Source organism: Sander lucioperca, chromosome 5, assembly GCF_008315115.2.
Source record: "Sander lucioperca isolate FBNREF2018 chromosome 5, SLUC_FBN_1.2, whole genome shotgun sequence".
NCBI classification, from domain to species: Eukaryota; Metazoa; Chordata; class Actinopteri; order Perciformes; family Percidae; genus Sander; species Sander lucioperca.
In genome coordinates, this window is record NC_050177.1 from 35,128,167 (window position 1) to 35,155,058 (window position 26,892).

General features: G+C 39.9%; 1 protein-coding gene across 2 annotated transcripts in view; it reads right to left on the reverse strand.

Annotated features, from left to right (window-relative positions):
- The window catches only part of sorl1 (sortilin-related receptor, L(DLR class) A repeats containing), an 85,863-nt gene that overhangs the window by 43,280 nt on the left and 15,691 nt on the right, over window positions 1-26,892 (reverse strand). For both annotated transcript variants that reach the window (XM_031283589.2, XM_031283588.2), the window contains exons 2-6: window positions 17,173-17,289; window positions 15,614-15,748; window positions 13,318-13,479; window positions 12,558-12,625; window positions 5,490-5,670 (exon numbers count right to left, since the gene is read on the reverse strand). In XM_031283589.2, coding sequence (XP_031139449.1) covers window positions 5,490-5,670; window positions 12,558-12,625; window positions 13,318-13,479; window positions 15,614-15,748; window positions 17,173-17,289 — 663 coding nt within the window. The remainder of the gene's footprint in view (window positions 1-5,489; window positions 5,671-12,557; window positions 12,626-13,317; window positions 13,480-15,613; window positions 15,749-17,172; window positions 17,290-26,892) is intronic.

The following is a 26,892-nucleotide window of genomic DNA, read 5'->3' on the forward strand; positions in this document are numbered from 1 at the left end:
AGGACTAGTAGATTTAGGAATAGCTTCTTTCCCAAAGCAATAACGGTCTTAAATTATGAAGCTAAACTTCTTAAACTTTTTTAATGATGCGATTTGCACAGTTACTCAGCACTTTATCACATTAGAATATTTATTATCCACTTAGTGTGAGAGTGGGCAAGTTGTGTTCTTATGCTTTTGTGTTATGGTTAGGATGTGTTTGTAGGAAAGACGAGAGAGGGTTTGGTATGAATGATGGGTGAGATGTATTCGGTACGTGTGTGTGTGTGTGTGTGTGTGTGTGTGTGTGTGTGTGTGTGTGTGTGTGTGTGTGTGTGTGTGTGTGTGTGTGTGTAATGAATGTGTCACAAGATGAGTTTTAGTTTTACATATATACTGTATGTTTTATAATGATGCACCTTAATAGACTACAATCTCATTGTACGTAAATGCAATGACAATAAAGGCATTCATTCATTCATTCATTCATAATGCTTTGTGACAGGTCAGCGTGTATCTTTTCCATTCCCCTCTTTACACAACCATTTCTATCAAAGAGCCAGGGAGAGTGGCTATGCTGATGGCTGCACTGGTCCGTCAGACTAGTCTCATCAGCTCTGTTCAGCTCTGGACGTCATATTCAGAGCTTAGAGAGGTGGGAGGTCAGCAAGCAAACCCTGTTGTTTATCATTGAAAAGCTATCTGTATGTATTTTAAAAGGACAAGGCAGGCAATATATATTACTGTCAACAAATTCCATGAAATGACCAAACCCTACAATTCCATTTGTTTTCATTTAGTCGCACTAAATTGCCATTTTGCTTTCATTCAACACAACATTATTTCTTCAAGTCTACTTACAACAACCTGTACAGCTGTGTCAATCACCTCAACTCTCATTTTTCAGTTACTTTTTCTCTTGGATATAGCTAGCTAGCTTCTCTTAATCCTGACAACATAGCTCTGATTGGTCAACTGGCTTTCCAACCCCGGAGTTCTGAATCGGAGCAATTTGAATTGCTGAACAAATGATAAATAAAGGCCGTGATTCCGAGGTCTGGACGGAAGCTATGTTAGTCCATCTCTCAATACTTTCTGACTTACCGAGTCCATCTAAGGAACTGAGACCCAAACCCACACATTCCTACTGAAGACATAATAAACGGGTCTAATTTCCAAAAACAGCTGGGCATTGTCGTTTTTAGCAAACATTTCTTCAACAAAACAGTGCATTTGTTGGGGGCTATTTTCAGCTGTGGATTAATACACATTTGGTTCTTCACTGAGTTCAGCAGGACAGTGTATGTGGGATAGACTCAAAATAAACTGCTTGTTCATTTTAATGAAGCAACATGTCATGCATTGCAATAATGTCGCTCTTTGATGTGTTGTTAATAGTTTGTGGATAACAATGAATTGGTCTTACATTGGGTTTCCAAACAATAAGATTAGATGATTAGATTAGAATGCTAAATATTTAGAACGACACATTTTGCTTCTGTCTGACGGGACCTTAACATTTTTTTTGATTTCTCAGTAAGAGTTACAATACTGTTTTAACGAAAACCTCTTGTTCTTATTTTTTTGTTGAGAATTATGCTAATGTACACATCGGCAGCTAGCAGATTTTGGTACAATACAGAGAAAATTACTGAAAAAGACAATCAGTCAGAAGGAAAATATATCATAACAGGAAACTGTGACAGTCTCAACTCACCATACATTTTTCCATGTTGATGGTAAAATCTGTCAAAATACAGAGCAGTACCACTTAAAAAAACAGTATGCATGCACTCATCAATAACCATCTCTCATTTTTATGTCTCTGAGCTGCAACATTAAACACTCTGAGCTTCTCTGGATATCAGTAATGTTTAGTGTTCCCCCCTGACTTCCTTAAACACATGCAGCACTGATGAACTGGTCTAGAAACGAGTGTATCTGAGGAAACACTAAAGAAAGAAAACCCTAAACAAACAGGCCAAGTGTTGGCAGTATTATTTTGCCCTCTTGTGCTCAAAGCCTCTCTGTCTTTTCCATGTCAGCAAGCCCCAGATGAATCAGTATTACGTCACAGACTAATTTGAAAAGGTTTTGTTCTCCAATCTACATACACTTTTGGATTTGATATGAGAAAAACATAGCAAGTGAACTTTGAGTTCAGATTATTTGGTCAAACTATAAACTGAATGTCTGTCTCACAGTGTGTACACAGTTTTGATGATGCTCGCATCCCTCAAAACTAACTTTTGACTGCATCATAACTGAAAGAAGCACCAAAAAACTAGTGCTGATATCAGCCTCCAAAGCTGTATAAAAAATTGTACTTACTGTACAACAACATCCTGTTTTGAAATAGTTGTTGCTTAAGCACAACTTTACAACTTCCTGCATCTGATAGTCACTTAAAACCCACAGCAGCTACATCTGATAGTGCAAACTTGCATTTATCTGAGAACATTTAGTGGTGACTGCTTTGTAGTTGTACTTATGGTAATGATGACAAACAGCTGGTAAGTCACGTCTGACAGTTGAAGCTGAAGATATCTGGAACAACTTTCAGTCAATATATCCCAGCCTCCCCTTTGGGTGCTGAGCTAACATTATAATTTTACTAGTCTCACATTGCCAGACCTATCTCCACAGCGCTGCAGGGTAAGGTCTGGCCCTTCCACAAATACATTACAGGATAGGAGAAAAAAAAACGCTCTGGGTTGTTTGCATTTCTTTAATCCAATCACTATTGTTTTGGGTGGCACTAAGCTCCAGTCACGGAGACGGTAGCTCTGCAATATAGTCTCGGGAAGGAACTTGTTAAGGTGGAACATTTGCACCCCGCAAAAGAAAACGCCCCAGACAATTTTAAATGAAGTTAACTGCTCACACAATACAGTAACGTGAGCTATTTAAATTAGCTGAATACATGGTTAAACGTAATTTGCTTTTACCAGTGTATCGCCGTGTGTATTTTGTCCATAGCGATCCCTGCCAATCAGTCCTAAAATGTCCCAGTTACATAGTAAATGCCGTAAACATATTATTTGTAAATCTTTACAGTCTTTACCCAAAAGAACCAAGCAGGCCTGCCTTGTTGCATGATCCAAATTTTCTTCAAAACTTGCCATTTTCAGCGTGTAGCTTGCTAGCCCGAAGTTTGTTGTTGTTTCCCGTAGAGAACAGAGTTAGACAACTGCAACACACATTGCCGAAATGAACTGTCGCCGATCCAGACTATCATTTCACAGACTGACAGGACAAGTTGCTGCTCAGCTTTGAATACTCCAGAGATCTCAATTAAGGTGATTAAGATATAAATTACAGCCAAGCAGGCCATTTAAAGTCTGTATTTCGTAGCACAGTGGTGGTCAAAAGGACCCTGAAATTAGTAATTTAGTGTAACTGAGGGATTCTCACTAAAACAATTCTGTCGGTCAGTACTCGACTGCTATAGCAAAGCACAAGGCTAAAAAGCTAACGCTATCTTATTGGCTCATCCCCCTGTTGGTCTTTTTGAACAAGAAAAAGTCACAATCCTTACCAACTTTTTAAATATCAAAACAGTTTCCAACTCTAACAAACCATCTTTGGTTGAGTTTGGTTAACTCACAAAATAAATGCTAATACATTGTGTAAATGGGAGATAATAAAGGGCCCAAAGAGGAAGCCATTGTGTCTGGCTCAAATCCCTAACATGCCTCTTTTCCCAACATCTTGCTTCACATTGTGAGCAGTAAACAAAACCACACACCACACTTAGCAGCTGCTGGCCTCTCAACACTTTGAGGTTAACCTCTGTGTCTTATTGGACCACAATAGTAATTGGAAATGAGGTGTACTCGTTAGTTTTGACCACGTCACTTATTAAGGCTGCTGTATATTTCTACTAAGTCATTAGCCCAGCACTAAACACTGCCTGCCTGCTGTGTACATAGTAGATTGCACCATATGCGTCACGCAACTGCACTAACAGATGGAAACACATTTACAGAGTATATAGTTAGATAACTTTCTTTGTTGTTATTTGTCTTATGTTATTTGCAAACAGCAGAGCAGATAGCAAACAGGTTCTAGTACGTTCAGTCATTCAAATCATTGTATATTTAGCAATAACCGAAAATCATTTTGTAGAGAAATATCAATCTTCAGCTGAAGCAGATGAGTAAAACTAAAATTCCGGACGTTAAAACATGTAACCAGTATGCAAATAGCCACTTAATCAAAGAAGTGAGATTTAAGCACAGCAGCATTTACTTAGTTAGATATCACTTATCAGATCACAGAAATCCTTGACAGCCGACCTCTCTTTACAACTAACAGTTTCTGAAACACTGTAGCTACAGGCTGCCGGCAGCCCACGCCGATATGTGACGCGGAGGAAAGCAAAATCTGTCCGCGGCAGCCTGTGAAACTAAGGGACGAGATGAGATCCAAATCATTTTCACCATCTGTTCCGCTGCCTGTTTGTCTGCTGCCCAACTGAAGCTTCTCCGACACAAACACTGGAGACTAACACTGACAAACATACAGCGCTTCACATTACCGACAGCCAAATATTGATCTAACGTCTGTTGTACTCAGCACATTATGCTGAGGTGGGAAACTGGCTGCTCACTACATTGCTTTACTATGCTGTATTACAATGTAGGCTTTTAAAAATGAATGCGATGCACAGTAGGAACTGGCTACAGAGAGTTGTTAGAATTCATTTCTGTCTATTGGTGTCTGGTACAGTTTAAACAAAGTGGGGAATGCTATTTTTTGGGGGGGAAACTACAGACAACAACAAAAAAACTACCAGGGTAATTAGGGTTGACTTAACAAAGTAAATGAAAAAAACAACACCCTTTCTTTTTTATTTTCTCCAAATCTCACAGTCATTACTTTCTAGCTTACAATGCCGTAGAAAAGTAGAAAAGGCCACACTGGACCAAGCTCCTTTCATCAGTATTCAGGAGGTATATAATTCCTGCAGTTAATTTTAAGACTTAAATGTACAGGATTCCTGAGAAGTTAGTTGGATTCAAACAGCATGTCTTATGTTGTTAAAAAAAATAAAATCACCCTCTTATTCGCTTTCTCGCTTTCATCTCAATGACAACAAATAATGTATTTCCCAAAATATATGACTATTCCTTTTAGGCTCACGGTCTAGGACTTAATGCCTTTTACTATGCTCCTAAATCCCCAAATGAAGCGTACAACAGTCCAAAAAGCCAAAGGTACTCCATTTACAATGATACAAAACTTGAAGGAGAACAAAACGCGAGCATTTGAAAGTGATATTCTGTCTATTGACTAGTCAATTAATGCTCTAATTGTTTCAGCTCAATTTTAACCTTAAATAAAGATCACCACCATTAGGCTACACAAGTGTAATGTGCTAGAAAAAAAGCATGGTTTGAGCTCAAAGATAACACAATGGCAAGACACCCTACCCTGCCAAGTTTAATAAATGAAGATCATTAACCAGACCGTTGAGTGTTCAGCTGCCCCTCCCCCAGCTCTCTTACCCGTGTGGTGGTGGCGAACAGGTACTTGTCCCGGAGCTGGAAGCTGTCGACCTGCTCCAGGATCACTGTGCGGTTCTGTTCACTCTGGAAAAAGTCGGTGCTGCTGAGTATAGTGGAGACACCCTGGGGCTCGTGTCTCTGGACCAGCACTCTGGTGGGGGGGTCGTAGGGCTCCACACCCCTGTGATGAGGGAGAAGCGAGTGGGAGGAAAGCAACAGGGGTGACAGAGAGTGGATTGGAGGGAAGGAAGTTTTGAGGGGTAGATAAAGAAAGGGCATGTGAGGAAGGATGAAGATGGGAGAACACGAGAACTATTTTGTTAGCAGAATCTTCCTGAAATAACATACATAGTCTTCATGGATGCCAAACCATTTTAGTTTTCTTGCAAACTTATATCAAAATCCTATAACTTTTTTCGAAACACAGTATTTTAAAGTAGACAGACAATGTTAGCTGACCGACAGGTGAAGCACTTCTACAGCTTGGATCAGCATCAAACTCTCTCGGTTGAGTACAAAAAGATGAACAACTCTGTTCGAAAAAATCTGGTTCTTTGATAAAAAGTTGAAGGTACAATCCTGTGTATATTAAACACTTTAAGGTAAACGTTAACTATGACTCCCAAGGGGCATTTTGGCAGGAAACATCTAATCACAGAACTTAAAATTCTGTTACTGTTCTTGGTAGATTACTTTGTAACTTCAACAGTGTGTCGCTACTGTTTACATCTCCCTCACACTCCTACCAACGCAGTCGGCTGTGTATTTCTAATGCAGTGCCAGTTTCAGTTTAATTGCCCGCTAGGGTAAAAAAAAGTCCCACTCTGTTCTGCTCCATTCTGATTTAAGCTATCATTTTAGCGTGGAGAACTTTACACTTTTAACATCTTCTGAGCTGTCAGTCTGAAAAACATGTGCTTAATTCACCACCTAAAATAACTGAACTATTCTGGCTTTCACTTTGCTGTTTCTGAGGCTTTTCAATTTCACAAAGAATCCTTGTAATTTGGTGGTATAAACAGTGGCAAAATAAATAAAAACAATAATAAATGGCAGTACAAAATAGAGCCTATCAGCATGTTCAAAATATTTGTGGCCACAAGTGTGTTCCGAAACCGTGGCACGGAGAGTCAGCCAGAATGAATGAAGGAGGTTCACTGGGTCTTATCGTCTGCCTTCCAAATCAGTGTGTTTTCCTCCAGGGTCTTAAGAGCTAAACAGAGAGAGCAGTGTCTCGGCTCGGCTCTGCCTCTGTGGCATTCTTTCAAAGGTCCCTGTTCAACTGATGGACACTGTCTGGACTGAGACTGCATGGAGGGCTATTCGCAGTCTGTCTCCGTCACTTCCATTAAACACTTCCTAGACCCAACCCCCCTTTTCTGCCAGTTCTGTTTGTCATTCAATTAGGAGTTTCCCTTAAATGTTTCTGAAGGAAACTACCCCCCTTTTTAGAGTGAACTGTCAACCGCCAAGTTTTTCATTAACGTGACTATTTCAGGCCAAACTTACATGGCTTCTTATATGCAATGAAACAAAAATATGTAACGAAACAAGCCATCATAAATGAGGTGACCCAGACCCAATTATTTATTTAATTAAACATCCATATTTTTATTAAGCCAATAAGGCTGACACTGTTAGAGTTTGATTTAACAAAAAAGTAATTCTGTTTATGCAACGCAACCCACATAGCCCAATCCTAAACTACACTGTAGAATTAAGAATTGTTGTTTGGTTGTATTTGCGGTGCCTCCTTTGCCTCACTGGACTGGCAAGGTAACGTCACAAGCTAAAACCACAGTAACGCAGTTAAGACGTCAGCAAAGCCTAACCTTCATGGACAATTTAATTAACAATATCTATGGTATTGAATCCAAAACGGTCCACACTTCTCTGAACGGACACAATTATCCATTCATTATGGCTTGCTTGATTTCTCCAAATTTGGTTAACAAGAATTACAACAACAGCCTAGTTTACTTATCACGCAACAGGGCATACAACAGATCAAAGTGACAAGACTCGACCCGTTACACATAAACTGTGGAATTTGATTAGAACATTACAGACTGATTTGTTTCCCCACAATTTGTACAGTAATTCAAGGTTTTGAATAAAAAGCAACAGCCCTTTTAGTCAACATGTCAATTGGTCTGTTTTACTAAACAAAAAAGCCTAGTCTATGTCTATGTGGACTTACAAAGGCATATTTGCTCTTTTTCTTTCTTGAATAGTGACATTTAGTCATTCCAATATCATGTGTTTTTTTGTTAACCTTACGTTACGACTCTGCCCCATCTTTTTTATCTTTTTTGTGCATTTAAAATCACTCTATCTACAGGATTTGTATCTTTGTCTGTAATCCATATGGAAAAAGAGATTGTACTTGTCATTGTATGCACAGAGGATTTTACTCAGTTTGTTTCCTAGCAGGGAGATCAGAGGATTAGGAGTTGGGTGGGGGACTGAGCCCATCACATTGGGTTGGTTTTAAACGCATCCAGCAGCAGGCCGAGAGTCATGCTTTCAACGCCTAAGACTGATCTGCAGCACAACAGCAGTGCCCCTTGCTAAAGCCAGAACAAACAGGATTAGACCCAAATTGGATGGAGCCACAGAGGGGGGGGGGGGGGGGGGTTTAAGATCAATCTTTACTTGCGCTGCCTTTGTCCTCAGATCCTCAGTGTTGTGTACCACAGTAGTATAGCTTTAACAGACTTTATTGGATCTGGCTGACATCTTAATGCCATCAATAGTTAATTTTTTAGGAAATCTATTAATCTAGGACAACAAAACAAAAAATTCTGCTAAGGGATTATGGCTGAGCTGCAGTAAGAGTACTTGGTAGATGATAAGGAACACTTGAAGAGAGAGGATGTTACTGCTCTATAAGTCGAAGACACGAGTGGACGCCAAATGGCTCTGAGTGGCGCAAAGTTTCAATTTGACCAAAAAATCTGGGCTAATCCCAAAGCTTTATGATTTCAATTCATAAACGCACAAAGACTTAACAAAAATGAAAAGAGGAAAATAAAAGGGAAGAATTTATGTTCCTGGTGAGTTTTGACATCAACACAAACTGTCTGCGTGTGCAACCTAGCTAAAGCTAACTTTGTTACATCTGCTGTGTGGGGCAAACAAATACAAATACACTTCAATCAGAGGTCAAATTTGCCTGACTCCTGGTGAGGTATGATCTGTTCTGATTTAACCATCATCAATGTATCTGTCCATATGTTACAGAAAGAATATGCTATTTCTTCTTTAAAAAGTTACATTGCCATAGAGGACGGCCAATTACTTCATGTCTTATGGTCCTGTGATAAGGTCCAGGAATTTTGGACCGGGATACATGATAACCTATGTCGGACTGCAGAGACCCAGGTTCCATTCAGCCCAAGCTTATTTGTTCTGGGAGATGGGTCAATCCTAAAAGGGACGGATAAGCACATAAGAAGCTGGGTCCAGACTAGTTTAATGACAGCCAGACAGATTATTTTAAGGAGGATGGAGGAATGAAGGGGTGCCGTCAATCCAGGAGTGGGCTGTTCATGTTGCGAATTGTATGTTTTGTATGTTGTTTACAAAAAAAGGTTACATTGCCTCGCTTTAAATGCGCATGCCAACATGAGGTCCCTGGGTTTAAGGCATTTATCTACCTCATCTTTTGGTTGACGCGGTGTTAGGCAGGGTGCATGCTTGAACACATGATGGACATGGCCAAAGATGACTTGGTTTTCACTCATTTTCTCTAAGCTAACAGAACAGAAATTGTTTGACAGGAAGAGGACGATTTTTTTCAGGATTACACCACCTGATTTCAGCTGCTTTACCATTTTCAAATGATAATAAGTAATTGAAATGTAACTGCAAACTCATTCCGGACATTTGAATCTGTTTACTATGTTCGCACATGCAATTTTTCAATCATCACCAGCGGACATGGTCTAAGTGAGGGGTGTGAGTGGGTGTTGTGTTATCTTGCTATCACTGTCAGAATCTTGTTCACAGACAAAAAAAAAAAAGTAATTTAGCTTTACCAAGGAGAGGGGGCAACCCAGCTACATGTGATCTGTTGCTTCCATCTAACACCCACGCAGACAGGAGGAGTTGGGAGACATTTATTCATCTGAATACTTATTTATCAGCTAGCAGACATCAGATTGGTCTGGTGGTGTTGTTCAGTGCTGTTTCCTCATTTTCCCTCAGCCCTTTTTTTTCCCAAGGCTTAAGCACTGCCTTGTATGCCGACTGCTTTCATTTCAATTTAAAATAACAGACACAGACTGCTGAAGCATTCAGCATGGAAAAGGGATATGCAATCAGTGATTCCATTGGTTGTTAGCAACAGTGCAGTTACAAAAGGCTACTTCTACACCGAAGCTATTAATTAGCTTTTGTCAAACTAAGTTAAAGCAGAATATAAATCAACTATTTGGATTCACAGCAGGAACAACCTTTTCTCTTGTAAAATAAAGTGCAAAGTAAATGATTCACAAGACAAACGGTTAATACACCAATCCTAACAAGTAACAAGAACGAACTCAGGATAAGTTTTGAGTTATTTCAAATCTCACATTCTCTCCATCCCCAGTATCAGCTACAGTATAACCACAAAATAGAACGTCAAAAATAAAATGCTCTGCTTCCTTTTAACTGACTAATGCACTACTCGCTGCAAATCTTTGCCTGGGAAAATGTAAACATAGGCTCTTCCGGTCTGCGTGCTGTAAATAGTTTAATTTGATTTTGCAGGGGATCGAACCCGTGGACAGGCATTAAGAATAACTATATTAAGATAGCCAGTCTTCTCGCTGACTGTCTAGTTTGATAGAGGCATATATATATTAAATATATATATAGAGGCATCAGTATTAAATTGAGAGTGTATCTTAACCAGTTAAAAAATCCTTATAGCTGCTTTAGTTTATGAAGAAATATGCATCAGATCAATATTGGCAGATACTCAGTATTTAAAGTGTTCGCATTATGTTCATAATTGTATTTAGAGGGTTGTACCAGGATAGGTTTACATGGTTTAATTTTCAAAATAAACACCATATTTTTGTTGTACTGCACATTGCTGCAGCTCCTCTTTTCACCCTGTGTGTTGAGCTCTCTGTTTTAGCTACAGAGTGAAGCATCACTCTTCTTTTCCATCTTTGTTGGGAGTCGCACATGCGCAGTACCTAGGTAAGGACTACTAGCCAGTCAGAAGCAGAGTATGAGGGTGTGCCACGCTAGCAGCTAGGTGAGCATTATAACGTGTGTTACAAAGTGGCGCACGTTTGTCAGGGAAGTAAAGGCTGGACTACAATAGAGCTGTTTGGAGCAGTTTGTGAACAGTGTTTTCTGTTGGAGATAGTAACTCCCTTTGGGGTGGACTTTGGGCTTTTTCACTTTGTAAACCTATAACGTGCACAAAAAAGATATATGACACAATAAAGGAAAGGGAAAAAGCCAAAAAGCACAATATGTGCACTTTAAAGGACTCAGATTGGGATGGGGGCTGAAAAAGCTTGATCAGGACATCCCTAGTAATTTGAGTTTGCTGGGTTTTGCATTGTCTCGAAATGTTCATACATAAAACCAACCACACGACTGGCTGTCACTACTTCTGCTAACGAGGTGTGAGATGGTGAGGATCTATCACTCCAGAGCTTCAAAGTAGGGGATCACCGATTGATGTTAGGCTTTGACATTTATTCTCATAGTAATGCACCAATGAAATATAAACAGCACACAGAGGAGGGGCTGGGTTCTGACTATGCTCCATGATAATCTGGATCACCTTTGATCTCCACTGCTGCCGAAGCTAAGCAAGTTTGTTTCTACCCAACTTCTGCGCTGCCGCTCAAGGACTGCAGAGATGAACTGGAGGAATGAATCATGTCTTGTAAAAAACACAACTTCGTTTTAATCCAGTTAACTGTGAAGGCCACCTGCATGGTTGATAAAGCAAAAAATACTTTAGAGGACCTGAAAACATATTTTTTCAATCGGCTTCTTACTTTGAGCGACGGAATCCTACATGAACATACTGTAGTATGTTCTGCCTTAGTTACAACAGTTTCAGCTATTTAACATTTTCCCTCTATGTTCTTCTGATACTAAAACAGAAATAAGATTATAAATAAGATTTGAAGCCAGGTCTAAAATCTAAGCCATGTATTTTGGTAAAGCGACCAGCATTTGTTTTATACTGTGGCGTAATGTTTCCCCTTTACAAAAAACACATTTGATAAATGAATGAGATGTATTCACTTTTTGGCCGTCTAGAAGAAAGTGTCTCTACTGATGTTTAGTTCGCTGCTTTAACAATCCAGGGTTGGTTTTGTGCTTGGGACAGTGAGCATAAAATATATATCTATATATATATTTGAGGCTGCAGACCATGAGCCACGCAAAGATTCAGATAATTTACACACATGATCATTTATTGATCCTTCCATTTTCAATGCCATGAGAAAAAGTAGTAGTGCCACTGTTAACAGCTCATAAACCCCCCACCCACACACATACAGAAAGAAACTGATAAAGTGAAAGTAAACATGAACCACTTCAGCCATCAGGTCTGGTCCTGTTCAGTAACTCAAATAATGAACCCATTCACTTGCCCTTCCCAAAAGACAAACACAGTCTATCACCACTGTAAATATGATCAAAACACTGCTGCCACTACATTAATCTATGTTCCATCTACGAAAAATAAAGCAAACCAGAAAAGTGCACTCAGTAGAGTGCAGATCTCCGCCTGGCAGAGAAAATAATTGGTATGTACTTTCAAGGTTGTATCACTGATGATTTTGTCCCAGTACATCCTAGTGTGTATGTCAGAATCACCCCTATATTTTTGATTAATTCATTTTTTGTCTTCTCGAGTGATTAAAAGCTGACTAGAGACATATTGGTGTAGTGATACGGACTGAACTGGTATTTACTGGAAGGTTGCATTTACTCATTCCTCCTTATACTGTATCATTGAAGGCCGCATAGAGTGCAGCACACTCTTCATTGCATACTGTACTGTACTGTACTTGCCGTGAGCTGAGATAGCGGTTGTCTTACCAAAAGTAGGTCTTCACATGCTCTTGGATCAACACCCATGTCTCCCCAAAGTCGTCTGATTTCCACAGCTACAGGAGGAGAGAGAGACGGTGTAAGGGGAGGAGGAGGAGGGGGGAGAAGGAGAAGAAGAGGAAGAAAAGGGGGATGGTGCACTGTAAAATGTAGGTCAAGCTCATTTCTTCGTTTTGGCTCTTACACATGTCAGAAGGAGAACACTGGAGAGCCGTTTGACGCTATTGTGCTCAAGACAAGGAAACCAAAAAAAGCTTCCATGCAAACAGCAACCAATGATTTCTTCTCGTGTTTACATCAAATACTATATTACACACCTACTGAACATTTGATAGCAGCTCAAGAGGTACAACAAATTCTCAACTGAAGCATTTCCTACTGTGAAGGAATTTTGAACAAAGCGTTTTCCACCATACTCACATATCATTTATGTATGTTTATAGTTATTCTAGTTACATTAGTAGTAGGATTATTTGTATCTATAAAAAAATATATAGCTTCTCCCCTAAGATTTTGTTATAGAAATTGGAAGAGGAGCTTTTCTATCTACAAGAAGTGGCTGAAAAACAGGAAGACAGCACAGCTTTTCACACATTTCAAGCAGTCACATAAATCGATTTCAAATGGTTTGATGTTGAATATGCCTGTGTGATTCTTGACATGTCCCACATGAGATTGCATCATAAAACAATGATCAGACTACACCCCATGAAGATCAAGCTGGCGCCGCTGCAGCTGGAGTCTCTACCTGTTTGTTTGGGTGAGAGCCGTCGTAGCCGAGCACCAGGTTGGATCTTCTGCTGTGGAGCAGCAGATCTGTGGGTTTGAAGGGCAGAGAGAAACCCTGGACGCCCTTACAGAAGTCAAAGGTGTTCCACAGGTAGTTGTTGGTGGAGTCCACAAAAAGGTACTGAAGAAGAAGAAGATACACACGTTAGCACAATCAAGGCACAGGGTTCCCCCAAGAAAAATTGTTTTGCCCAGAGGCAAGAGTCTTTTTTGTCAGACGAGGGCCCGGCTGGGGCCAGTCACAGACAGATGGCAGCATTAATGTAAAGATCAATCGTTTCTGTGAAAACAGAATCATGGACAGAATCGCGAAATTGTGAATTTAAAAAAGCTATAAGAGAGATTCCATAGGGCCCTACATTAAGTCAGTGCTAAAAGCTAACTGGAGATTTGAAAATATGACTACGTCCAAGTTTCCAACCGAGCTGCCCCACCATAACTATAGTTTAAAAATGTCTTATAAATACATTATAATTACAAAATAATTCCCAGTGACTTAGACCTAAATAATTTCTTATGTCTTAGGCCTATGGGGCAACATAGGCCTAAGACATAAGAAATTATTTGAAACAGAAATATGATGTCTTGGCTTATTTTGATAAATTCTACTTCAGAAATGCATGAGTCCTACATATGAAGTGCACCATCAACACATGTATTCCCCAGCACTCTTGATTATGTAATGGTACTGTGCTAATCCCACAATTCTCAGCTTGCTTTGATGTGCTTTGTCACTGTATTCCCAATAACCACTCAATCCTGTGTAAGGAGGGAACTGTATGGCTACACTGATGACAGGCAGAATCACAAGACACACTAAGAAGAAATAAAGACGCTCCCTTAAAAATGTAATATCCACTAGGAGGATTTAGTAGCATCTTATCCAGAAAGTATTACTGAAAAACTCTCCACTGAATATTTTTTCAGTTTTATTACATGAAAATGTTCACTTTTCTCAATTAAGAAGATCTATTATTAGCACTTTGTCAAAATTCTGTGCTGGGAGCTGACTAAACCTACATTTACATTATTTAATATTCTAAAAGTAGTTTTTTTTAAATGAAGATTGGCCTTTGATGTACATTGGAAGGAATAAGGCCTTTTTCTTCAAGATTAGCTTTAATCCTTCTTCCAAGGATGAGAAACTGCAACTGAACCATGTGGGCCATTCAGTCTTATACTGAAATGATACTTTAAAGAATAAATGGTACCTACCTTTGCTTCATTTAAGTAAATAACAGTTGTATGTCTCGCTTAGGTATGATCTCAGTATGCTTCAAAGGAAGTGCGTAATGGATCGTCAAACTGATTTAGTCACTTTTCACGTGTACAAATGAGTGCAAAACAATAAATGCATTTAAGAAAAGACTGACCAAAAGTCATCCACATTTGAACAATTATGCTGTCTTTATGATAGCTGGCTTTTAGCCCTGCCTTCATGCGGGGCAATTTACAGCTATAAATACTTTTGCCTTTAGACTTGTTGGACAACATGCTATGCAAACTAGTTTTTGTTTTTTTTTTTGTTTTTTTTAAGAATTATTTTTTGGGGCTTTTCCCTTTATTAAGTGACAGTGGATAGACATGAAAGGGGGGAGAGAGATGGGGGAAGACACGCAGCAAAGGGCCGCAGGTCGGATTCGAACCCCGGCCGCTGCAGGACTCAGCCAACATGGGGCGAACGCTCTAACTGGGTGAGCTAGAGGCCGCCCCCAAACTAATTTGTTTTAAACATACCCCAGCCTTTAGAACGCTACTTTTAGGAGAGAATGCTTCCATTCCTTTTGATCAACCTTGAATGTCTCTAGACCATCATAGGAGTTTAATTAAACTGTGCCAACTTCAATTCTTTTAAAAAGATGCAGGGTGTGAAGTTCAGAGGGTATGGTCAAAGGAAAACCAAAGCCAGGACCTTATACAACTCCATATATATCTGAATTTGGTAGCTCTCCAAGATGTACCGTATCTGTGTTGAGGAACAGACTGAAGACGAAGTATTATAAAAGTCACAATCTTTAATCATAAACCGTACCCAAGAGCACAATGGCTTTCATCGCTGTACAATGGAAAAAGTGTGTTTCGAAGACCCTCAACCCCACTTACTGTACCTGGTGTTAGATGTGTTTATTATGCATGCAGTTGACATTATTCCATTCTTGTCTACAGATACTCCTCTGCTGTACGTTTCACCTCATTTTCTTAACTTCACCTTCTGCAGCGCATTCCTTAATGCCCACGAGTAAGCCGTGACTTACCCTCCTGTTGTCGGCAGGGCTGTGGTAGAACTGGGAGATGATCTGCTTGCTGCCGTCCTTGGCCTTGAGCCCTGAAAGCTGGAACTTGTCTGAGACGAGTGTGAAAGTGGTCCCGTAGTCATAGGACACATAGACCTGGAGACAAAAAGGAGAAGAGGGAGTAATCAACGACTACACCTTGTGGTCTGTGATAGCTGTACAAAAAACATGGCCCCGGATTACAGTATGTAGATAAGGGCTAAACAGTTTGTCGTTTTTACATCAAAATTGTGATTTGAAATTGTGCAAATTTTCAATTTGCCTACGCCTATGTTTTAATTACATAATTAACAGTGTCGTGACAAGCTTAGCAAATAAAAACGTAAGCTGGCAACGGGGGATTTCGCTTACTCTAATGTCACCTGCACATTTTCTCAGCTGTAGTTTAGAAAATTGAGTTAGAAAATCAACAAAAAATAAATCTTGGCTGTTGTCTGCTTAATATGCTCTTTTTTATGCCAGTGTCTGTACAGTTAGGCCGGCTACACACTGGCTGCGTGGTGTGAGCGTGGCGTTTCTGTTGCGTGTCAGCTGCATGGATTTTTCTATGTCTTTACACACCAGAAACGTGTTTGACGCGGCGCTGCTGCTAGCCTTGTCTGTACACATGTATGTTTCCCATTGATAAAATGAAATACCATGTTAAACATAAACATATACTGATTTGATTACAGCAAAGACAACGTCGGCAGTATTGACGGCTAAATAGGCTACAGAATATTTCGTTCTGTATTGACAGGTGCAATATTTGAAAATCAATTCTTTTTTTTATATCTGCATTTATATCAAAACCTAGACACTTTCAAACATCAACATGTCATTTATTAATATGTATTTGTGTCAAAATGACACATAAACATCTTTTCGTATTATATTTTGCCTGGAAACGCTTCCAACACGCTTGCGTGTCGCGTGAAAAATAGGCGTCGGTTCCATTTCTAGCATGCACGCGTTTTCGGTTGATTATATGCGTGTCACGCAGGCAGTGTGTAAGCTCTGACCTGTTAACATGGGAGCCGAAATATAAACGGACACGCCACGCAGCTGACACGCTCACGCAACGCAGCCAGTGTGTAGCCAGCCTTACGCTCTATCAAACATGCTTTCATAGACCCAAAATTTTAAATCAGATATTGTCCAGTTGATGTTGTCCATCTCTTATATGATGGATGATTACATATGATTACCTAATTTACTGATCAATACTAGGTACTATTTATGGAACCTTTAAGCAGGAAAAGATAACTGTTTCAATCTAAAGGTCTCAATATTGGTATTGGCCTTAAAAACAGATGGATATGGAAAGTTTCTGCCTCCTCACTTTGAATTTTTCAGGCAAGCTCTGAAAGCTAATGCACTGCTAACTTATTGAAGCAAATTAGTGACTAAGATTTAACAGAAGAAAGGGGGTAAGATGATATACATATGTTATATGTTATAACAGACTCTAAAAGGCCATGGATGCACTAGTTTTAGTTTTGCTATATGTCTTATTCATGGATGTGTTCAGGTGTACTTACAGAGCTGGTTTTGGGCCCGGTGGCTCCTGCGCTGTCTCGAGCCAAGGCGACAATGACGTTGCTCTTCTCTCCAGCCCAGTGGACCACCATCTGGTTATGAGAGTCGTTCAGGTTGGCCTGCAGGACAAAACAGATTGAACTAAACAGGTCCCTCGGGAAGCAGACTCAGAAACACTCTTCAGACTAATGTAAAATGAAACTACATTGATACTGGGTTACTGCGAAGTAACTTGAAAGGCTTTCAACATATACATGTGTCCCCAGTGTGTCTAGAGACCCCCAAGGTATGAGAAAAGCCCATCCTGTTTCTATTACTCCTGCTCCATCCATCAGAAAACGTGTGTAACAACAAGCTAGTCAGATTTGACAGTGGATATGACGTCCTAGGGGGTTCATGTGCCATAGAAACCACCTCCAGTTAACTGACCATCCTCGCCCACGGAATACCTGCCGAATCGACCTCGCTGACCACCATTGTGATTTCCTCCTGGTAATAACGCATGACCAAAGCATGCTACTTGTTGAACGTAGCGTCAGTTAAATAACGACAGTAGTAGGTTGGATGTGGTAAAGCTGTTTTTTCATGTTGTTTTTTGTAGAACTTTATAATGCAACAGAAGCTCAGCTGGCTTTGTTGTTACATGAAGGCCTCCTCTGCTCTGTGATCCTCGCCGGTGTGTTTGTGCGTTGCTGCTGTATTGTGTGTGTGTATGTGGATTTACTTGATAGAGTGCCATGAAGGTACATATGAAAACCAAAAGGTCAAACTGTAAGGTATTTCAGAAACAGTGATTCCTTTGCTTAGCAATGTTGTGTAAGCTTGACTAAAGTTAGCACCCAGTCACAAACGTGTTTATAGCCAAAAGCTGTAGTAGCCCGCTGAACTGGACTGGAGTGTGTGTGTAAAGTTTTGCTGTCACCGAGGCAAAGACAACTGATATGATTCACAGACACAGCGTTACTAGTATGGTGGAAGCGTTACTGTAATACTAGTACTAGTATCTTGCTGCTCCGTTGCAGTTCCAGTGTAACATAGATATTTGAATAATGTCACCAGTCATCGGTCCCATATTGCATTACAAACAACACAGAGTGTCACTAGGTAAATGTAGCTTTTAATTCCGGGAACTTATACTAAATGTAACTTATACTGAAAGCTTTTGGTACATCACAACAACACAAGTGTCGACCTACATAAGTGTTCTCTGGGAGCATGAATTTTTGGTTCGGACAATGTTAGTACTGTAATTTGATTAGTGCAATTTCTGTGTATGCGGTCTCTAAAAGTAGGTGATAATATTACTTCAGTTCCAATTGAAATAACATGAAAAAATAGGAATGTCTAGTGGGAATCAGAGCATGTGAGCGGAGCGCAGCATGACCGGGCAGGAGGATTTTGGATGGAGTGCAGAGCGGATTTTTAAAAAGTTGGAGCGTCGCCTTATCTCCCGCTCCAATTTTTCTCTCCTTCAAGCGCACACCATTAGTTCGAAGCATGCCCAGGCCTGTGTTACTGCAGCGTGGACAGGACATGCAGATGAATAGCGTCCGCCATTGAATGTTCCAGCTCAATAAAATCATTTTCAAATAAAATCTCATGAATGACGTATTTGGTCATTATGTACTAATTATTTTGATTTAACTCATTATTATATGTTGTTGTTGTATTTGTTTAAAAATATCACAATCTTTTATTATAGTGCTTAATGCTAATGCTAGTACCATGTACCAGTATTGCGTTGTAAATTACATGCCAGCCCTTGGTGTTAAGATGAAGAACAAAGAAAAAGGAGATATGCTGTTGCCCATTCTTATTATCACTGTGAATATGTTTCATACTCAGGGGGAGGGGGGGGGGGGGACAAATCAGTCTGATCTGCTGACAGTCACAAGAATAGATGTAGACATCTCATCAGCCAAACATATGGCTTGAATCTGAGGCTACGGCAGACAGTAATGACTTTTGTCTTCACAGTAAAACCTCAGCCATAAAGCCAGGCAGTCTATAATGATTTAGACCCAGGCACCAAGTCAAGCTCATTTCACTTCTTTTATTTTTGAAACTAAAGACGCACTAACCTTCTTTCTTCAACAGCCCAACTGTCAAAACTAAAACAATGTAAGAAGATAAAGATCAACAGCAGCTGAACCAGCCCTTAAGGCTTAATGACAACTCCTAAAGGTGTGGCTAATGTTCACACACAAAGCTATGATCTGATATAACCTCATGCTGGACAGCCAAGTATCTGTTAGAGGAGTTTAAAAAAAAAACACACACACAAAACGAATAACCAAATCCAATAAGGGTGTGCATATAGTCTGAATAGGCTAATGAGCAACAAGGTTAAAGCTGCACTAGTAAATATTTGGTTACACTTTACTTGAAGGTATCTACATAAGAGTGACATGACACTGTCATGAACGTGTCATAAACATTATAAACAAGTCATAAACGTTTATGACATAACGTTTCTGTCATTAAGTGTCATTCGGTTTTTGTCATGACAAGTTAGGGTTAGGGTTCATATGTCATGTCACTCTTATGTAGATACCTTCAATTACAGTGTTACCAAATATTTTTATATGAAAAAGTCACCAAATGACTATGCAAAAGGTGTTGCTCGTAGTGACAACCCTACAGAGAATAACAATAGCCCAACTCTGCAGATTCCCTCAGCTCTATAGACAATTAGACAAGCATGATTTAGTTTTTTAGGTTAGGTTTTGGTTTCCAGACACAGCAAGCAGCTGGAAAAAGCTCTGATAAACACATAGTATGCTACCTTTCCAGCACCAAATGGCATAAAGAAATAGCGAGTAGCTAGTAAACATGGCAGACAATTTAGCAGATAATGAGTCAGATATTTTTACTGAGAAATTGGCAGAGACCAAAACAGCCCAAAGAAGACTGTAGATGTGGGTTTATATTTGTTAGGTGGATAGAAACACGTCTTCTAACAACTTAATATAGTGATAAAAAATGATTTTATTTAGAATGGCTTTTAGTAGCGGTGTGACATTTTCCCTCTCCTCTTGTTTTTATATAACCTTTTCTGATTTTATGTTTTATTCTTTTCATTGTATGTTATGTGGTTTATTCTTGTCCTTGATGTAAAAGCACTTTGGATACCATTTTTTAAAGGCTCATTCATTTGCTAAAACTGATGGCCGCTATAGTTTTTAGCAAATGGTACTCAAACAGGCGGAAATAGTGCATTTAATGCGGACTATTTTCTGCTGTGGAATAATATATATTTGGTGCGCTGGTTGAGTATGTGCCGCAGCAGGACGATGTGTGGGCTTGAGTAAAAATAAACTAAACTACAGTGTGTGTGCGTTCATGGTAATGAAGGAACATGTCACCCAGTGCAACAGTGCGGCTCATTGATGCATTTTAATAGGTTTTGGACAACAATGGAGCTCTATGGCACAGAGGAAAGAACCACACAGACAATATGTTTTAGCAGTATCAATTCATTGTTGGTTTTGGTTTTTATAAGATTAGCTGACAATAAAAAAATAACATGCCACACATACCTTTAACCATATAAACACCTGGTAAATCAATCTCAAACAGTATGTGCATATATGTGTACAGCACGTCTATTTTCATGTAAAGGGTGGGTAATACAATGACTGCTCCAACACATACTAATTCCCCACTCAGTACACGTCCCATCGGGTTCATAGATCAATGAAAAGAAATAGGCTATTTCATCTTTTTCATTGTCACTGCCTCACCATTTTATCTCCGTGCTGCTTCCTTCCCTTATCTTTTATTGATGATTTTGCGAGGGGGGAAGGCTCGTTTTTGCTTCAAAGGCTTTTTCTTTCACTTTCCTAGTGACTTGCACTGTGGAGTAAACAACAAATATCTTTGCTACTCCTGTCAGCTGTGATCAGACACAACCCTTGACCCAGTTCCGATTTGTATTTTCTACTAACACAACAATGATGTGGGACAGTGCTGAAATGTTGGAATTGTGATAAAATGAGGAATTGGGAGTTTACAGTTTTTCTGAATTGCTAAATCACTAAACCTGCAGATTATTAGCAGTTAAGGTTGTATTTTGTGCTCATAAAAGAGCTGTGTGCAGTCATTGAAGAACTGGTTTAACGAAATGTCTCTGACACATAGAAGGTTAAGCTTAACCATAGTTTAAGCCTTTTATGGCATAAGAATGCATTATGTACCAGACAGATAAGCAGAAGAACAGGAAAGCCAGTTAAAGTTAAAAGAATAGAAGAGGAAGTTGCACCACACAGACCTTGGTGTGTGTGTTTGTGAAGTAACAGTTTCTGTCTTGAAACTAGAAGACACCCCTCTCTGAGAATAGGATAAAAGCTTGAGGGAGAGAACAGATCGGAGCTCATAATTGTGCAGGCAACTTGGAGGACCAGGCTCTGACTTTATTTCTGTCGCTATAGGGAAACTTAGACTCTGTTTGTGAACCCAAAATTGTGTTGTAACTTTTATGATGGACTCAGTAAACTTTGCTTAACTGAACTCTTCAGTGGCCTACACCCATTTGTCGAATCCATCACTCTGCTTGCAAAACTCTGAACACATTCTCACTCGCTAAAACACATTTCACACTGTGATGCACTTGTGTTGGAAAAATTGTTAACACAGGCAGCAAAAGTTAAACACAACTACAACACAGTTGTTATCGTTTACACACAACGACTCAAAATTGTACACACGTTTTCTACTGAGGTGATCAAACCAATTGCAGAGCATATAAGCCAGTTCAGAGTGCAAAGGTGGCACAGGAGCATTGAATGCTGATGTCTGATTTTGCGGTCATGTTTTTTCTGTAACATGCCCTGGACACTGTTCTCGAATTTTTTAGGTAATGTCTAATGAATGCTCTGTAGTGTTTAGTTATTGACTGGCTGCGTGTATGATCTGAAAGCATTGTTTGATTTTGCCAGCAGAGTCAGATGTTTTGTGAATGTAGTTTGAGAATTTGGTTTTGTGTTTACAGTTTTGAGAAAATGGGTGAGGGTTTCAAGAAATGTGTCTTAGCAATCGAGAAAAACTGTAATAAAATATTCAGCCTGAAACATTTGGATCAGGGTTTGGATTCCACTAGGGCTAAAACGATTCCTCGAGTAATTTGATTACTAAAAATCCTCGATGCAAAACTCTTTGAATCAAAGCTTCGTTTAAACAATGTAACTAACGTTGTATACATATACTGTTACTATTAGGGCTGGGACGATACGTCAGCGTAGTCGACGTAATCGATTACGTAACACAAATAATTTGCGTCAACGCGTCACGCGTAGAAATCTATAAATAACCGGCTGCCTCCAACAGCGCAAGTATGGATTCCTCGCAAGTTCAACAACACGTTGAGAAAAAGGCTCGCACACGGTCTTCTAAAGTGTGGGAGTATTTTACTCTTAATGCTGACAACAACGTGGTAGCCTGTAGACTTTGTAAAATGCATCCCTGAGTCAGGATAACAGCAGCAAAACACTGTAAGTTCTGCTCACTTTTTTGTCCCTTTCCCTCCCAAGTAGAGTTTAGATTCTCTGCCCGAGCCTGAACTTGACCCACAGGCCGGGTCGGGCCGATATGTCCCGCCACTATCCTCGGGCCGGGCCGGGCCAGGCCGGGCCCTTCATCAAGTATTTGTGTTTTTTTAATCATTACTTTATTAGCCTAATTGGGTGGGGAGAAGTTATGCCTCTCCAGCTTCTCCCGTAGCTCTGGGTGTATGTCCTGCACTGACTTGAGTGTGAGGTAAACTGTGCTAAATCGTGTCTCCCCCATCTGTAGCACTGTCTTCAATAATTGCGCAACCAGGCCAGATTGTTTCAGATATCTCACGAGTCCTTTATAACGTCAGTTATAACGGCCCACGTATTAAAAAATTGTCGGGTTAAAAACGGGCTCTGGCTCATAATTCCAGTTAATGTGTCGGGCCGGGCCGGGCTCTGACACAACGTGCACTGTAGACATGTGCGATTGTCAACATAGTAACACGGAATGTGTTCCCAGTAGTAGCCCAACCGTACGTTAGTCCGTTGGTTCGTTTTAATGCCCCGCTATGACTTAACATTAAGCATCATCAAACGCTGTCAGTCGGCAGTGTTATTTTTTTGGTTTATCATCATGATGAATGACCCAATCGATTACAGTTACATTAGACATTCTGCAACTTGCCTTATGTTGGATTTATTTGATACATCTGATTTCATATGTTGCTAAAATTGCACTTTTTTTTACTGTAAGATTAAAGGGAGAAGAGCTTGGATGTTAAACAAGAGCTTATTCATTATTTTACCTAATACTGTTAAAAAAGCAAATACAGGCTACTCTTTTTGCACTTGCTCTGTTTACTACTAAGTTTTTATTTTTGTATTCCTCCTGAAAGTGACTTTATTTTGTTGTTGGATTGATAGCCTACATCTGGCTTCAGGTTGCACTACAAATTCATTTTACTTGAACAGTGCAGTGTTAAACAATTTTAATAAATAGAGACTTGAACCTTATTGAAATTTGTTAATAATTGAGTGATGGGAAAATAATCGCTTATTGAAAAATTAATCGTTAGATTAGTCGACTAATCGAAAAAATAATCGCTAGATTAATCGTTTGAAAAATAAGCGTTTGGGACAGCCCTAGTTACTATGCAGTTAATATTTTACAGTCTATGGTTGTATACCACTGTGTTTCTGCACGGATGATTATTACCGTCGCACAACGGGCTGACGCTGCTGTTGACACATGCCGTGAAGACTGACGGCGCAGATTACAAAATGAAGGAAGAGAGTGTAAACAGTGAGGGGCTAAGAGAAGAGACAAGCGGAGAAAACAACAGATGGTTTGGGATCATTTTAAGCTGCAAAAAAAAAACCGAAAACTCTGGACAGTGCGTCACGGAGCGGAACAGTGCGTCACGGAGCGGACAAGTTACACAAGGTAACATTAACGTCTGCATTCAGTCTCTCGTCCAGCATTTTACTACTAACTACAGCATGCTACTCTGCAAATAGTGATTTTTTTTTAAGAAAACAAGCTAAAACAAAAGCTGTCGGTAAACTTAGCTGCTGGCGGAGACAAACCAGCCCCTTTCTCTTAAACCAGCGCCTCCTGCACATGGCTACTCAATATGCACGTGACGCAGAAATCATCGGACCGTGCCGATGATGTCTGCATCCTTCACTCGTTCTAAACTTCACTCAAATCAGCCTTCTGAAAATGTGTCCCCCAGAACAGTATAATTGAATACTAGCCCTGCTGTACCTGGGCTTAGTGAACAGCTTTTTTGTATATGCAGTGTAAAAAGCCAAAGGCATGAAGGGGAAGGGGGGCAAAAAAGATTTACATTTAGGCCACCAGAAATTTACTTTGGCCACCTGATTTAGGGGCAGGTTGGCCCATGTGGCCAGTGCTTAAAAATATTAGCGTATATTCCTGTTATTCTATACATTTAAGCAATACAATTGTTGCTTTTTAAAAAAAATGAAACCTTTCTTTAGCATATTTACTATAGTTATTTACTACAAAGCAACAGCATTTCTTATCCAATTACTCGATTAAATCAATGGAATAATCTGTAGAATATTCGATTACTAAAATAATCAATAGCTGCAGCCCTAGATTCCACCTAAACTCAACAATAATCTTACATGAGAAATAGCCTACATTGAAGAAAAGGCAGAGACACTAATATCACCACCCACAGAGGCCTCAAAAATCTATAAAGCAATACAGAAACACAACACATATTGTGCATTGAATAAAGGGGTGGGTGATTCTGGAAAATAACAGTTTATAGCAACAACAAAAAAATCCTGGAAAGCATCAAACATCAGAGATTGATGACAAATAAGTGAAAGAGAGACAACCTAACAGTGGATATTTTCCTTCAGCATGATGTTGCAGTCGTCGCCAGACAACAGCAAAGCCAACACTCTGCAGGACTAGACTGTATGTCGCCAGAAAGACACAAATTTAACCTTTTCCTCATTTAACTTATAACAAAGGGACGATTATGAGCCACTGTCATGAAGCCAGCTTCACTGATACACAACTTTCTTTTCCAGCTCTTTCCTTAGTCATCAGCGTCCTGCTCCTCCTCCTCTCCATCTTCCTCAGTCTGCCTCCCTCTGGGCCGCCTCAGTAAAAGCCAGGGCTCTCAGTCTGAGGTGTTGCAGCAGTAAATCTCTGCGTTTTAGGCCTCATTGGGCGCGGTCAAGCGGGACAAAAGGGTGTCAGCGGCTCCACAGACTGACACAGTTGAATCTATAGAATGATGATGACTGTGAAGATGAAAACAATATGCCCGGTTGCAGCAAATTGCAGCATGAGAGTTAAGGCTGCAAGGGCCCATCCATAGATGATCACTTTCCTGTTCATCGGTAGTGGCTCAAAATGGAGGGAGGGCCACTATCTCCACCATAATGAGGTGCATTTGTATACCATAAAAGCTCCCGGGTATCTTTTTATGCAACACAGCACCGTTTGTTGTAAGCTCTATAAACTGCTAATGTAAGCCTGCACAGAACAGACGTTGTGGTTTGGTTCACAACTATAGTTTCACAGCTCTCCCTAAAGCTAAACTGACATTTTCATGACCTCCCTCACATAAGCACACAAGGCCACACCAGGGCTTTTCAGGGATGCCCAGACAGTTGCACATTAGACCTCAAGCAGCCCTTTTCCTTAGATTATTAATTTCAAATGCACTGCCTAAGTACATAATTGCTGACACCACCCACATTTACAGCTGTACAGCTGTAAATGTGTCCGTAGTGGTCTGTCTTTGGAACACGAGGTCTGACATTTCACACTTCAAAATGGGCTGCAAAACAGTGCTGAACTCTCCAGCTGACTGCTCATAAGTAAGGTAATTTTTAAGTAGTATAAAAGTATATAACTAGATATACTAACGAGATAACACAGTAACGCTCAAGTACATGAATATCTTGTTCATGTGTATTTCATTTAAATCCCTCGTGGGAATGGCGACCTCCACCATAAACAATAACTGTATACAAAGGTAATTACTAAATGCATATACACTAAATGGCTTTTGCTGAATAAATGACACCATAAATAGCATCAAAAATTGATTTTAAGTAATGCAAGTCTTAACCCTTGTATTGTCCTTCGTGTCACAGGGACTTGTTTAGATTATTTACATTTTGTTTTACCCTGTCCAAACGCGTTCGAGTGTAACACGGCAGCACGGGTCTCTGGGACTTCATAGGACGACCCTTGTGCCAGTTCACGTGAAATGCCATCACATAGTATGCGAGGGTCACCGGGGGACCTGAAGCTCAACACCAAGCCAATGCAAAAACGTCAAAAATAAACTGAACGGGTCCCGGGGACCCGAAGGACAACACAAGGGTTAAGGATTATAGCATTAAAGGATGAAAAAGTACATCAGAAAATATTTTTGCGAGTCAGGGTTGATTATCTCCCTGTTGCAAAGTACTGTACTGTTTCATCATAATATGATCTATACATAGCAACACTATCTTTGTCAACCTGTGTCAATACTGCTTATTATTTAAACAAGGTGGAGAATTATATATGCATTAGGACGTTGCTATGTCAAAGCTATGCATTTTGTCAAAAATTAATGCGCAGCTTCAGGCTGATAAGATCTAAGTAATGATCATGGTATTATGCATTTTGCCTGTGCTGTTTGTTTCCTTTGTTTTCCCTCACACGCTGCACTGCAACATGGCGGGTAG